At 41.1% G+C, this 13,653-nt stretch overlaps 1 protein-coding gene across 1 annotated transcript in view; it reads left to right on the plus strand.

Annotated features, from left to right (window-relative positions):
• The window catches only part of AIM1 (absent in melanoma 1), a 43,782-nt gene that overhangs the window by 14,280 nt on the left and 15,849 nt on the right, over nt 1-13,653 (plus strand). Inside the window, exons 7-14 of the mRNA XM_009879386.1 lie at nt 234-373; nt 4,095-4,221; nt 4,542-4,577; nt 4,982-5,124; nt 5,388-5,514; nt 5,606-5,751; nt 13,278-13,404; nt 13,585-13,617. Of these exons, the coding sequence (XP_009877688.1) occupies nt 234-373; nt 4,095-4,221; nt 4,542-4,577; nt 4,982-5,124; nt 5,388-5,514; nt 5,606-5,751; nt 13,278-13,404; nt 13,585-13,617 (879 nt within the window). The remainder of the gene's footprint in view (nt 1-233; nt 374-4,094; nt 4,222-4,541; nt 4,578-4,981; nt 5,125-5,387; nt 5,515-5,605; nt 5,752-13,277; nt 13,405-13,584; nt 13,618-13,653) is intronic.

Here is a 13,653-nt window from a genome sequence, read left to right on the forward strand (position 1 = left end):
CAGAAAGTAAACAATGTTAATGGTGATTAGAGATTGGCTAACTGTCTTGGTGGTCCAAATAGAGACAGGCGAGCTGACCTAGTTACACTTTTATTATAGGCATCCAATAGCAGTAGTAATTGGCAAGGGGGAAAACAATTTAAACAGGTGTTTCAAAATTGATTTAGTTATCCGCATTAATTACAGAACTTGCAGCACAGATTTAAGTGATGATGGCAATCTTCATTTTTCAGGATTACAGGGTTTGCCGAATTGATTTGTATACCGAGCCTGAAGGGTTAGGAATCGTGACTTCCTTTTTTGATGACACTGAAGAAACGGGGGTGTTCGGCACCACTCAGAAGACTTGTTCTATCAAAGTACACTGGGGCGTGTAAGTGCGTGATTCTGTATGGACGTGTCCTGCTATGAGAGCACTTGGCTTTAAACCATTGGTTACACCTGTCAGACATGCAAGCAGGCTATATTTATTCTAGTCCTATATTTTAGCAGTATTTGTTGACAGTAGTATTAGTACATCATTGTAATGCTTCGCCCTTGGAGAGGCTGACCTCTTAAAATATTTTGTCAGAGCGAGTTTTTCTTCTGCTTGCATGTAGTAGAGACAGAGTAAGCCTTAGGTATTTGTAGCAAAGGAATGAGTTTGCCTCTCCTGCTCTTTCTTGTTCAGGCAAACTTACTGTAAGTGAGAGTTGGGGGTGATGAACTGTTACAGTAAGACCACGTTTCCTACTTGCTTCCCTCTAAAGTCATAGTACTAAAAGAACAAGATTTTTCAAGCACTTGTATTAGAAAATAAGACTTACGTGTCACGTGTGGACTCTCGAAAGTGTTCTTGTATTTCACACCGCATCTCTGTTTTTATGGTGATCTTTAGGACATGTGTTGTGTCCCCTGAAAATACCTACCCATCTGACTTAGGAGTGCAACATATGCCATGAACTAAGCAAGCCTTTACAAGAAAGGAGACCTCTAAGGAACAATCCAGGCACTGTACCAATGGTAGTTTTGATAATGAACAAACTTGCAAATTGGTACTGAAAATATTTTTCAAAGTGATACTGGGAAAAGTATGCAGAAGAGGGGGGCTGTTTTCAGAAAAAGTGAGGAACTACTGTCGGTGTTGTTGGGTCCTGCAGAACATTCTACAGGGTGTATGGATCGTGGTTCTTACCTGTTGACTGTGTTATATTTGGGCACTGACAGCATTTGCCTTGCTGTAAATGGTCTATTTAATTGCCAAAACCTGCCCAGCTACCAGCAAGTGCTAACATACCACTAAAAGGATGTATTCAAATATGCCATGTGATAGATGGTGCATTTTAGTTGTTAGGTAAAGGTATTTTACCTGATGAGATCTTTCACACCTGGATTTGGGGAAAAAAGGAAGCATTCAGGTGGTATGTCAGAAAATTTTGAGGTGTCCAGGTAGTTGGTTCTTTGGCAGGAGGTAATTTCTGTTGAACTGCAAGCTTAATACAAGTTACATGTCTGCCAAGAGTAGTGAAATCGGATGTTATTTGGAGGTTGATTATCAATTGGCTTCATCTACCGCTCTAATTTTGTTTATGTCCTTGCTTAAAAGCATTCTGTGAATAGTGAAATTACAAAATTGTACATCTCTAAGACTTCAGATGGGTCCCTATTTTGCGCCAGTGTGACAGCATTTTTTGCACTAAATCTGTGTAAGGTCTTACAGTCTTAATTACTCTCAGTTGCCTTTGGATCCTGTGAGGGAAGGCAGACTGATACTTGCACTAGGAAGCAAAGCAGACAGCTGAAAAATAATCTTTCTCATGCCAGTTCATTAGTCCAGTGTAGAAAGAAGTCGATTCTGCCAACTGTTTGCATGAGAAGTGCAATAAATTGTTGCTACTTTTTTTGCATGTTGCAGGGATTTTTCTTTCCTTTAGTTTGCAGTCATAGCATAGTTCCCTGTATTGGCAGTTGAGGGAGGCTCTGATTCTGAGTCATGTTGCCATGTGAGTGTGGTTGGATCTTCTTAAATTTTGCCAGTGTTTGTGCTTAATTGTTGTTTACTAAAAGCTGCCAACAAAAATGAGTCAATGCACCTTTATCATCTGATTGTACTGTCTCCTTGGTCTTCCATGTCTTATAAGTTCTTGCAGTAGCGTTAGAATCACAGTTGTGTACACTGGAAAAGACCTTTAAGGTCATTGTCCAACCATTGACCTAGCAATGCCAAGTCCACCACTAGACCATGTCCCTAAGCAGCACAGCTACACAACTTTTAAATACTTGCAGGGTTGGTGACTCAGCCACTTTCCTGGGCAGCCTGTTCCAGTGCTTGACAACCCTTTCAGCAAAGAAGTCTTTCCTGATATCCAGTGTAAACTTCCCCTGGTGCAACTTGAGCCTCTTGTCCTGTCACTCATTACTTGGGAGAAGAGACTGACCCCCACCTCGCTACAGCCTCCTTTCAGGGAGTTGTAGAGAGGGATCAAGTCTCCCCTCAGCCTCCTCTTCTCCAGGCTAAACAACCCCAGCTCCCTAACTCCTCACAGGACTTGTTCTTGAGACCCTTCACCACCTTCATTGTCCTCCTTTGGACACACTCCAGCACTTCAATGTCTTTCTTGTAGGGAGGAGCCCAAAACTGGGCACAGGGCTTGAGGTGCAGTCTCACCAGTGCTGAGTACAGGGGCACAATCACTGCCCTGGTCCTGCTGGCCACACTGTTCCTGATCCAGGCCAGGAAGCTGTTGTCCTTCTTGGCCACCTGGGCACACTGCTGGCTCATATTCAGCGGGCTGTTGATCAGCACTCCCAGGTCCTTTTCCTTTGGGCAGCTCTCCAGCTACTCCTCCCCAAGCCTGTAGCGCTGCCTGGGATTGTTATGATCCAAGTGCAGGACCTGGCATTTGGCCTTGTTGAATTTCATACAATTGGCCTCAGCCCGTCAATCCTGTGCAGATCCCTCTGTAAAGGCTACCTACCCTAGAGCAGATGAACACTCCTGCCCAACCTGGTGTTGTCTGCAAACTTGCTGAGGGCACACTTGATCCCCTCATCCAGATCATCGATAAAGACATTAGACAGAACTGGCCCCAAAACAGCACTTGTGGCTGTAAGTTGAAGGCTTACTGAGCGGTGCAGCGTCAGGACATGGAATATATCACGTGTTTGGCTATAGACAGCTGTAAAACTAAACCTTGTTTGTTTCTTGTTACCTGTCTTGGTTTTGTTTATCTATAGTGAAACTGTACCAGCTTGTGCCGGTTTATGTCAGCTTGGAATCTGCTTTTTAAGCATGATAGAGCGACAGATTATTTTAACATCTTCCTGATACCACCAGATTTATGCATTATGTTCCTTACATGATAAAAGGGCTGACTGCACAAGGTGTTCCCAGTTAGTATGTGTTTTATAGTGCTCTGTGCCTCACTTCTGAGAGATCAGTAAATTTAACTGGAAGAAACACATTGCTGCCATCCTTAGGCAGATATCTACAGTATGCTTATTTTTTTCCACTAAGTGATTACTGGCTAAGATTTTCTTGAAAAAGTTTCGGAAAACTACTTTTGCTCTTCAAATCAGGAATCTTTCAAAGCAGATTTATTAGCACATACAAACCATAAGGAAGTAGATTTCTAAGGAGACCTCCGGTTTTTCTGTGTATTAGTAAATAACACAAGTTTTGATTTTTCTGTTGAATAGATTTTGAAACCAAGTTTAGGTTAGGTGAGATTTTTCAACCTCTTGAAAATTGGTTCTGCATGTTTTAAAAATGTTCTAAAAATAATGCAGAGTAACCTTAAGTCTTGAAGCTTCAGTCTAAAACTTGAGTTACCTTCAGATAAGACGGAATCAGATTCTTAACTGTCTCTTCAATATAGTGGGATTTTTTTAGCCTGTTCAGAACAAAGCACGTGCATTATTAGTGGCTCCTGCACAGGTGCAGAAGTTTGCCAGTATGCCAGCTTGTAGTTGACAGTTTTGATGGTAGGGAAACTAAGTTTTATTAACCATACAGTGACATTTTTTCTAAAGCAAGCATGTTGTCTTGTTCGTATTGTTCGGAAATGTTTTGCAATTTTTATCTTTTGCTTTCTTCCCTGCCCCCTCACCTTTAGATGGTTAATTTATGAAGAACCTGGTTTCCAGGGAGTGCCTTTAATGTTGGAGCCCGGTGAATATCCTAATTTAGCATTCTGGGAAAAGAAGGAAGCCTACATTAGGTCCATGAGGCCCTTGAAAATGGTAAAATATTCTTATTACTTGCAAGTTACATGACCTACATTTATGTGTTAGAAGTAATCTGTTAAGGTGGTTACATTTTTCAAAACTCTCAGAAATACAACTTTTTAAAAACTTTCTGTCTATAAAATTCTTGAACTTTCAACATTTGATTGCATCCATTTCTGCCTTTAATTTGCTGTCTTATTTTCATTTGTGTTCTTAAAGGAAGTTTTCTTGTTAATTCTGTCTTTGTAAAGAGTTAATGAGTCTTACAGTTGCCTGTAAGTTGTATAACTAAGTATAGACAACTTGTCTTTTTTTTTTTTTTCATTTTTTATCAGGGTGGTCGCAAAGTTGAATTCAGTGGAGAGCCAAAGGTAAAAGTCAATATTTATTTGATTGTCCAAAGGCATTTTTTTTAACACACGAGCTATGTGTGGGTAGATAAATATTTCTTGATCGTGTGCCAACTACAGATGGTTTAGTGGCTGATTCTAGTGTGTGTGACCACACTATGAAACTGCAATTTCTGTTGTGTTTATGTGTCCATCACATACATATATGACAGTATTAACAGCTATCTGGATAATGCAGATGGGTAATCAACATTCCAGGTCTCATGGTGCATCTCCAAAGGAAAGACCTGTTGAAGAGAATAGAGAGATGCAACTGTTAAATTGTATAATCTTACCTTCTTCCTCTTTATGCCCATGCAAAAGAGGCTGTCATTGGAATTTATCAAGCTATCTGCAGCTTTTCTTTTACTTCGTTTCCACTGCAGGTAATCGTTTATGAAAAGCCTTTCTTTGAAGGGAGACATGTGGAAGTAGAATCAGAGATCCTTATGCTTGATGTCAAGGAATCAGAAGAAAAGACAAGGCTTCCACTTCCATCAGTAGGATCCCTGAAAGTACTGGGAGGAGTGTAAGTGTGGAAAAACACCAGCGGTACTTCCGCTTCAAATGAAGTAGTAACTCCATAGGCTGACAATTACAGTGGACAAATTCAGTTTCTGTTTATTTTCCTTGTTTTCCTGGTTTTGGGGTTTAGATAAATGCCTTGGTTAAATATGCAAAATACTCACAGCAGAAGAACAAATTTCACACATCTGTATCTGCTCCATAAAAAGCTGGAGCAGCTGTTGTCTGCCCTCACACGCAGACTCTGTTGTTACTGTTGTTGTTTAGTTGGGTCGGTTATGAGAAGCCTGGGTTTGAAGGCCACCAGTACTTGCTGGAAGAAGGAGCGTATCAGGACTGGACGGAGTGGGGTGGCTATGATGAAGAGTTGCAGTCGCTGCGACCGATTGTTGGTGTAAGTTCCAAGAACACGCGGTTGGCATCTCCTGAGCGCACCGGGATGTCACCTTGCATTTTCCTTATGAGTCTTCTGTTTGTTTTAACAGGATTTCACAAGCTCCCATATGATAATGTACAGTGAAAAGGACTTTGGATCAAAGGGTTCCAATATTAATGTGTTAGGAATTATTTCCAATTTGAAGGACACTGGATATGGGCTGAGGACACAGTCTATAAATGTGCTAAGTGGCGTGTAAGTGATATTTTTAATCGCTGTTTAATTTTAAATGCGATACTCTTTTTAGAATTTGATAGTATTTGCAGATTTTTCCAGCACTCTGACTTTTGATATCTGTGGAGTCTTAAGATAAAATTTTCTGCCCTTGTCTGCAGAATGTGAAAAGTAAAGTTTTTGCACATGTGTGCAGTAAATTGGTTTTCTTATCACAATAATATCAGATGGTCCCAGGAAATGTGGACTTACTGATACACAAAGTATGAAAGTATGAGATGACATTTCATAACAGAGGTAGAAATAGCTTGTGGCTGTGGGTTTTTAAGCATTTCAACAGCAAAATTGTTATGGAACTAATTCTCAGTTTTGAAACTAATTTCCTGGCTTCTTGTGATTGACAAGAGGCAGATTGCTTGCTCTTTCTCTGTTGTGTGTAAAGTGGAGGTAACTCTTACCATGCTCGTTAATACATTCTGGTATTGAGGAGACTTTAATGCTTTTGAAAAGTAACGTTGCTTTTGCAGTGAATCCTATAGGATAATAGTGTTTTAGTAACATGGTGGTGTTGTTTATTGTTTTGTTTGGGTTTTTGCATTGGCATGGCCCTTACTTAACAACTTTTACTCTTTGCAGCACTCATGTTGTCACGTGCAGTTAATAAGGTGATAGACTTTACTGTTTGATTTATTCAGTACATCAGCTGCAGATTGAGTTTCACAGCCTTTCAGACTGCATCAAAGTATTTTGGAAATACAAGTATTAGCAATCACGTCTCCAGATATAAAAATTAGTTAAAGTAGTAGAACCATAAGACTAGACGACATACGGTCTCTCTCCCTGCCTGGTATGCAGGTGACTTGCTGGAAGCTCTGCCTTGCCCAGCCACGCCCTAAATCTTTCTGTGTGTTACCCGTGTGATATCTCTGCAAGTTTTGTCTGGATAAAGATTGCGAAATCAAGGTCAGTGCATTCCAGAGGAATGCCTTTGATTTTTATATGAATATGGTGCGACAGCAGGGGTTTTATTTTCCTGCCTGGTGACCTTTGAAGCCACTTTATATGAATATGGTGCGACAGCAGGAGGGTTTATTTTCCTGCCTGGTGACCTTTGAAGCCACTGTGCCCTTTTGTCTTCTGTGATATGCAAGGGAGATTCATGGGAAAGTCACCTCTGAAGGCTGGAAAGCAAACTGTGGGTTACATATTGTGCCCTTTGTGTAGTTGTTCTGGCAAATGTGTCTGTTGCAACTGAGATAGGAATCACGCTTGAGTTTGAGTAGTCCAGTAATTAAGAGCAACTGTAATGTTCTGATGGTAAAGGCAGCTACAAGTCATTACGAACAGAACTCTTGTCCAACAGAACTCTGCTACTGCTTGTGTAATCTCACCTTGTCTTAAAGATGTAATTTGCAGCAGTAAGCTTTTTAAAAATTTGAGGTGCGTTGTTCGTAACAGGTGAGTAGCACTCAACTTTTAACAGTCTTCATACAACCTTTTTGTTTCCAAAGCAGTTGTGAGTGTTTGGAGGTTTTGTGGTAGTGGTCTTCCTAAGTGCTAATGTGTCAGAAAGTCACATTAAGTCATGCTGGTTAGTAAAAATGCTTTGTTTTAAGCGTTAAGAAACTGTTCAAGTAGAAGTTTTTTATACCTTTACTTCTAAGAAATCTGTCACAGAATAATGAATAATCCATTGCGCAATTTCCTGAGCTGTTTAGACTGTGATGTAGATAATGTCATAGTGAACTGTGACAGAGTCAGTAAAAGTTTGTCATAATATTTCGAAGTAACCTTCTTGGTATCATATTGAAAAGGCCTCATTAAAAAAACCTCACAAGTCAAAAGTTTTAAGCCCCAACATTAAGAAGCCTGAGTCTCTCATAACAATTCTTTAACTACAGGTATCTGGTGTAAGCAATTATAGCAGTAACAGATAACAGGTGATCTGTATTTCCTATGTGATTTGATTGCTCAGTAATTTAAAGAGTATATCAAAGAAAGCCTCACGCTGCAGTGCACAGATACTACTGAGCAAAAGCTAAGCTAAACTGCATATTTAAACTATATGCTGAAGACTGCCCACCTCTGCATTGAAGGGATGAATATTCTGTTTTGGGGTAATTAAGCAGTAGCTGTATTAAAATTTTCAGCTATTGTGTTCCTGAAGAATGTTTCACAGCAATATTCTAACTTCTTTGCTAAATCTATTGTAAAGGCATCCCCCCCAAAATATCCTAAGGTTATGAGGATTAACTTCTTTCAAAATTGAAATTGTTTGCTCTCAGCATTCTTCAGAGACTGGCCAAGCATAAAATCAAGGATATTATATTCTTCTGCCATTGGGGCAGGAAAAAGCAGTCCAGACTGCCTGAAAATAGGAGAGGCCTTTCTTCTTACGAGCAGGGTTTGATTTTTACTTCCAAATTGGCATAATTTAAGTGGCAGAAAATGAAAGTATTTAATAGCAACAGGTAACACCCTTTACAAGTTTAAGCAAGTACTGAAGTCAACTGTAAGTTTTGATTTCCTCTCTGCTTAAAAACTTTTCAAGCTTATATTTAATAGTGATCAAAATCTCAAGAATTATGTGTTTGAAATGTGTCTTTTCTTTATCCATAAACATACCAAACTTTTGCCAAAAATACTGGAAAAAACCCTGTATTTTAGTTGATCCTTTTTGAACTTGGTGAGAGAGCTTTTCCAGATTTTTTTTTTTTTTTAATGTAGGCGTTTGTTTTACTGTGGCCCTGTGATCAGCCTGGTTTTCCCCTGATTTTCCAGTGAATGGTCCACAGTGCAGAATTGGCTGCTTCTAGTGCACATATGGATAGTGATACTAAGGAAGTTGTTAGGTGATGAGTAGTTCATTTACAGGAGCCAAAATTTAATCTAGCTGCGCTTGTGGAGGTGACGTGGATGAAACTAAAGAGACATGAGGTACAAGAACAAAGTGCCGCTGGGAACTGAAAAGGGCAAGAGCCCTTGGGTGCTCCAGGGGAGAATATTTCAAACAAAGCTTCCACTTCCCTCCATCGCTCAACTGAGCTGAACCAAAGCTTGAAAAAAACCTGTCAAAGACTCAAAAAATTAAAGTTTGCAGGTCCCTGAGATACTAGGACTCAGAAACACCAAGGGGTATGATAAAGAACCTGTTTTCTCTCTTTCCTGTAAACAGAATTTTATTACCTTATGCTCTCTATTAATCATGCTACAAATCTGCAAGTGCCAATTAACTTCCCAGCCCCTCGTGATCTGTCTGATTAGCATGTATAGGCAAATTTAAACCCATTGTCTCTGTAATATTTAAGCTTTAAAGATTGTGGATTCTATTTCAGACCTGAAGGAGTGCTGCTGTGCCTGGAAGCTTACTTTTCACAGCTGTAGCATTTAGATGAACAAAGGTGTTGCAATTTTTTCCATAGCTGAGAGAGATCCTTCTAGGATTTAAGTGATCTGTCCTATCCTAAAATGAGTTGGGTGGGGAGAAACTTTATGAAATACAACAAGGGCATGTGTAGAGGCTTGCAACTTGTAAAGAACAACCCCATGTGCCAGTACAGGCTGGGGACTGACCTGGTGAAGATCAGTGTAGGGGAAAAGGGACCTGGGGGTTCTGGTGGACAGCAGGATGACCATGAGCCAGCAATATGCCCCCGTGGCCAAGAAGGCCAATGGCATCCTGGGGTGTGTTAAGGGGAGTATCCAGTAGGTCGAGAGAGGTTTTCCTGCCCCTCTACTCTGCCCTGGTGAGGCCACATCTGGAGTATTGTGTCCAGTTCTGGGCCCCTCAGCTCAAGAGGGACAGGGAACTGCTTGAGAGAGTCCAGCGCAGAGCCACAGAGATGATGAAGGGAGTGGAACATCTCTCTTGTGAGGAAAGGCTGAAGGAGCTGGGTCTCTAGCTTGGAGAAGAGGAGGCTGAGGGGTGACCTCCAGAGGGCAACAGGTGAAAGCTGGAGCATAGGAGATTCCACAAAAGCATTAAGAAAAACTTTTTCCCTGTGAGGGTGACAGAGCACTGGCACAGGCTGCCCAGAGAGGTTGTGGAGTCTCCTTCTCTGGAGACTTTCAAAACCTGCCTGGACACGTTCCTGTGTGACCTACTCTAGGTGATCCTGCTCTGGCCAGGGAGTTGGACAAGATGACCTGTTGAAGTCACTTCCAACTCTGAACATTCTGTGTGATTCTGTGTGAGTCAGCAATTCAGAAAGGAGGATTACCCCTCTCACCTAACTTTAGAGAGAGTGTACTTGATGAGAAATGGCCAATGTTTTAAAGGATAAAGTTAGATAATGTGAATCCTGGACTAACCATGGGCAAAGCTGATTTTTGGCAAGTCATGTGTGTCTGGTTCTTTTCTTGACTGTTTTTCGAGAGCTTATTTGGAGCTGCACTTCCTAGAGATCATCTATCAAAGGCTTTAGAGAAGGGTATTGTGCATGAAACAGTAATAGCAATATATAAACACTTTTCTCTACATTTCTGGTTCCAGGGGCATGGTTGGTACAGAGGAGTGAAAATCTCCAGCACCATCCTGCTAGCAACCTGGGATGAGGCTATTGCTCAGCCTAACTAGGCAATTTTTAGGGCTGAGGGTTACAAAAACTGTTGCATTAGGAGAACTCGCTCCCTGTGGGGCAGAGTTGTCGTTCCTGTGCTGCAGAGTGGTGCTTCAGTTTTCCTGGTGCCTGGCAGCTGGGACATAACTCTCTCGGCCAGATACTGAGGCAACAGCTTGCTCTTAGGCCTTTGTGTTAAGTCAGAGGTTGGATTAAGGCAGTGCTCCTTCCTAGAGGTAGTTTTGAGGTCTGACAGGTTTAGCTGGTGCTGAATTCAGCTGCCTGTCCTTGATGTTGTTATTACTACTCTCAGCGGCTTGTATGTGCTCATGAATGAAGTGGAAAAGCACAAGTGCTTCACCAGTAAACCCTGACTCTACAGACTCTCTGACTGCATGGGCTGACTTGCATAGGAGAGTGGTACTTAGTGGTACTATTTAAATCCCCTTGATTTCAACATCAGCATGTGCACTGCAGTTGCACCCTGGCATTTGTGCATTGAAAAATCTAATGAGCGTCTGCCGAAGAATTTTTGCAGCTTTTGGTGTGTGTGGCGTACAGGTGTAGACACACCTGAAACATTTGAACTGTCCGCTCAATTTATTGCACATACCAGTGTCTCTTTGATGAATTACTATGAGGTGATTTTGAAATGTGCCTTGAAACATGCCTTAAGTAATTGGTGCATAACAAGTTAGAATAATTGATCATATCTGAGGCAAACCAAGAGATGTGAATAATGATAAATGTTTGCCAAGGACAAATAATACAAAGTTCATGCTTTCAGCACATATATATTGATGCAACTTTATTTAATTTTGAAGTTACCCCATTTCTTGTATGTGCAGAGACTCAGGCATTTGCTCTTGGAATAAAACTGCAGCTTAAAAGAATCCTGTTGCCTGACACACATATATCATTTTATGGTGAATTTAGATGGCTATTTAGCCTCCACTGCAAATTACAAGTTCCGTATCATTTTGTTGCTTTATGGTGAGAAAATTTTTGCTAAGTGTTGAAACGCTGTAAGAAGACTGCACTGAAAGTGGGTTTTGGCATAACCCAACATACACCCGTTATGCAACAAACTGGCCACAATTAAAAGCTGGTTGACGGTGAGTAGAAGATTATCTTGTGGAATCAGGAACCAGCAAGATGTCCTGATCCCTGCATAACTATAACGAATGAAACTCAGGTATTGCTGTGGTCAGTTACAGTATCGGCACTGAAAGAACCCCCAAACAAACAAAAAAACCCACCACTAACAAAAAAAAGGATGAGTTTAAAAAAGAGCCAGAATGTAATTATGGGAAAGTTTGAAAAGTCTTACCAGTGAAATGGAACAAAGGTTATGCAGGTTATCCGAAAACCGAAGGTAATGATTAAGAGAGAATGCTTTATCTGGGCTTTCAGTCTGGAGCCAGCTTAGAAGAATGTCCTAATAGCAGGTTTATTGAATGTAGTAGAGTAGCTGACAGCAGATACTTCAGACTAGAAATAAAGCACTGCAGAGGTAATTGAACTTTAGAGAGAGAGGGAGATGTAATGATTTGGTTGCTTTTCTAGTACATCAAGTGTGCATGTCAAAAATTCAGTGTTTTTCAAAAAGGCATATTCTGACTGAGACAGAAGTTATGGGCGGGATGCCCATGAGCCAGCAATGTGCCCCCGTGGCCAAGAAGGCCAATGGCATCCTGGGGTGTATTAGAAGGGGAGTAGCCAGTAGGTCGAGAGAGGTTTTCCTGCCCCTCTACTCTGCCCTGGTGAGGCCACATCTGGAGTATTGCGTCCAGTTCTGGGCCCCTCAGCTCCAGAGAAAGTCCAGTTCTGGGCCCCTCAGCTCAAGAGAGACAGGGAACTGCTTGAGAGAGTCCAGCGCAGAGCCACAGAGATGATGAAGGGAGCGGAACATCTCCCTTGTGAGGAAAGGCTGAAGGAGCTGGGTCTCTTTAGTCTGGAGAAGAGGAGGCTGAGGGGTGACCTCATGAATGTTTATAAATATGTCAAGGGGGGAGTGTCAGGAGGACGGAGCCAGGCTCTTCTCAGTGATGTCCAAGGACAGGACAAGGGGCAATGGGTACAAGCTGGAGCACAGGAGGTTCAACAAAAATATTAGGGAAAACTTTTTCCCTGTGAGGGTGACGGAGCACTGGCACAGGCTGCCCAGGGAGGTTGTGGAGTCTCCTTCTCTGGAAATTTTCAAAACTGCCTGGACCTGTTCCTGTGTGACCTACTGTAGGGGATCCTGCTCTGGCAGGGGGGTTGGACTAAATGGTCTTTCGAGGTCCCTTCCAACATTCTGTGATGCAGAAACCTGAGTTGGTGACCTGTGTCAGGCATGGGATCTGACTGAGTAGTTACAGTAAGGGCTTTGAATTGAGGTACATTGATCTGGTCAAATTTGTGATGATTTTAATGCTTAACTTGCAGTGCGATTCCTATCAGGGAATAGCCTGCACTTATTAACATATAAGGCTGTTGTTGCAGCTCAGCTTTACCTTGCAGTGTGTGTTTGCTTGAACACAACTCAACTGTAGGTACAGAAAACATTAAAAATCAAGATTCCTACCTTTACTGCCCAGATGATTCTGAAAGTTAGTTTTATAAAAAAAAGTCTTCTCTTATTTTTCTGTCTTTCTAGAGAATAACTTGATAAGATAAAATAATAGAATTATGAAACATCTAAAAATATTCTTACTGGAGATAGCTTTTAGGGTATCTAGCAGGTGAAGTATTTGAACCTGTCTGCTTTTGCTAATTAACTCTGCTTAATATTGACATAGTAGAGTGAATAGAAGTGAAATTTGCATGGATTTTGGAGTGTCAGCTGTACAGGTTTGTTCAGAGTTTTAATAACATCACAGTTGGCACTTGAGGGGAGAAATTTTTCATTTGTTCTTACATTAAAACAGTAATGAATATACACACCTGTGTTTTGGAACAGTAATGTGCATTCTACCCATCACCCTCTTTTTCTGTCTGTCCTAGATGGGTGGCTTATGAGAATCCTGAGTTTACGGGGGAACAGTATGTATTGGCTAAAGGGCTATATCCCACCATTGAGGCATGGGGGGGAAAGAACTGCAAAATATCTTCAGTTCAACCCATCATTATGGTAAGGAGTTCATTTTACATGTTTTGCAATTTTCTCTGAAGTATTTGGAGCTATATGTTTTCTATCAAATTGAACTTATTTACATTATTTAAACAATAATAGTAAACTTTTCTATGTTCGTTATTTTGTATCTGTTTAAAATATTTTTTTCCCTTTTTATCCCCCTCCAAACTTTTGCAGGATATTGTTGGAAGCGAAAGGGGTAAAGTCAAGGTAAGACACTTCCCTAAAGTGCATGAAACATACTGT

This window comes from Apaloderma vittatum, unplaced genomic scaffold (genome assembly GCF_000703405.1).
Source record: "Apaloderma vittatum isolate BGI_N311 unplaced genomic scaffold, ASM70340v1 scaffold14202, whole genome shotgun sequence".
NCBI lineage: Eukaryota > Metazoa > Chordata > Aves > Trogoniformes > Trogonidae > Apaloderma > Apaloderma vittatum.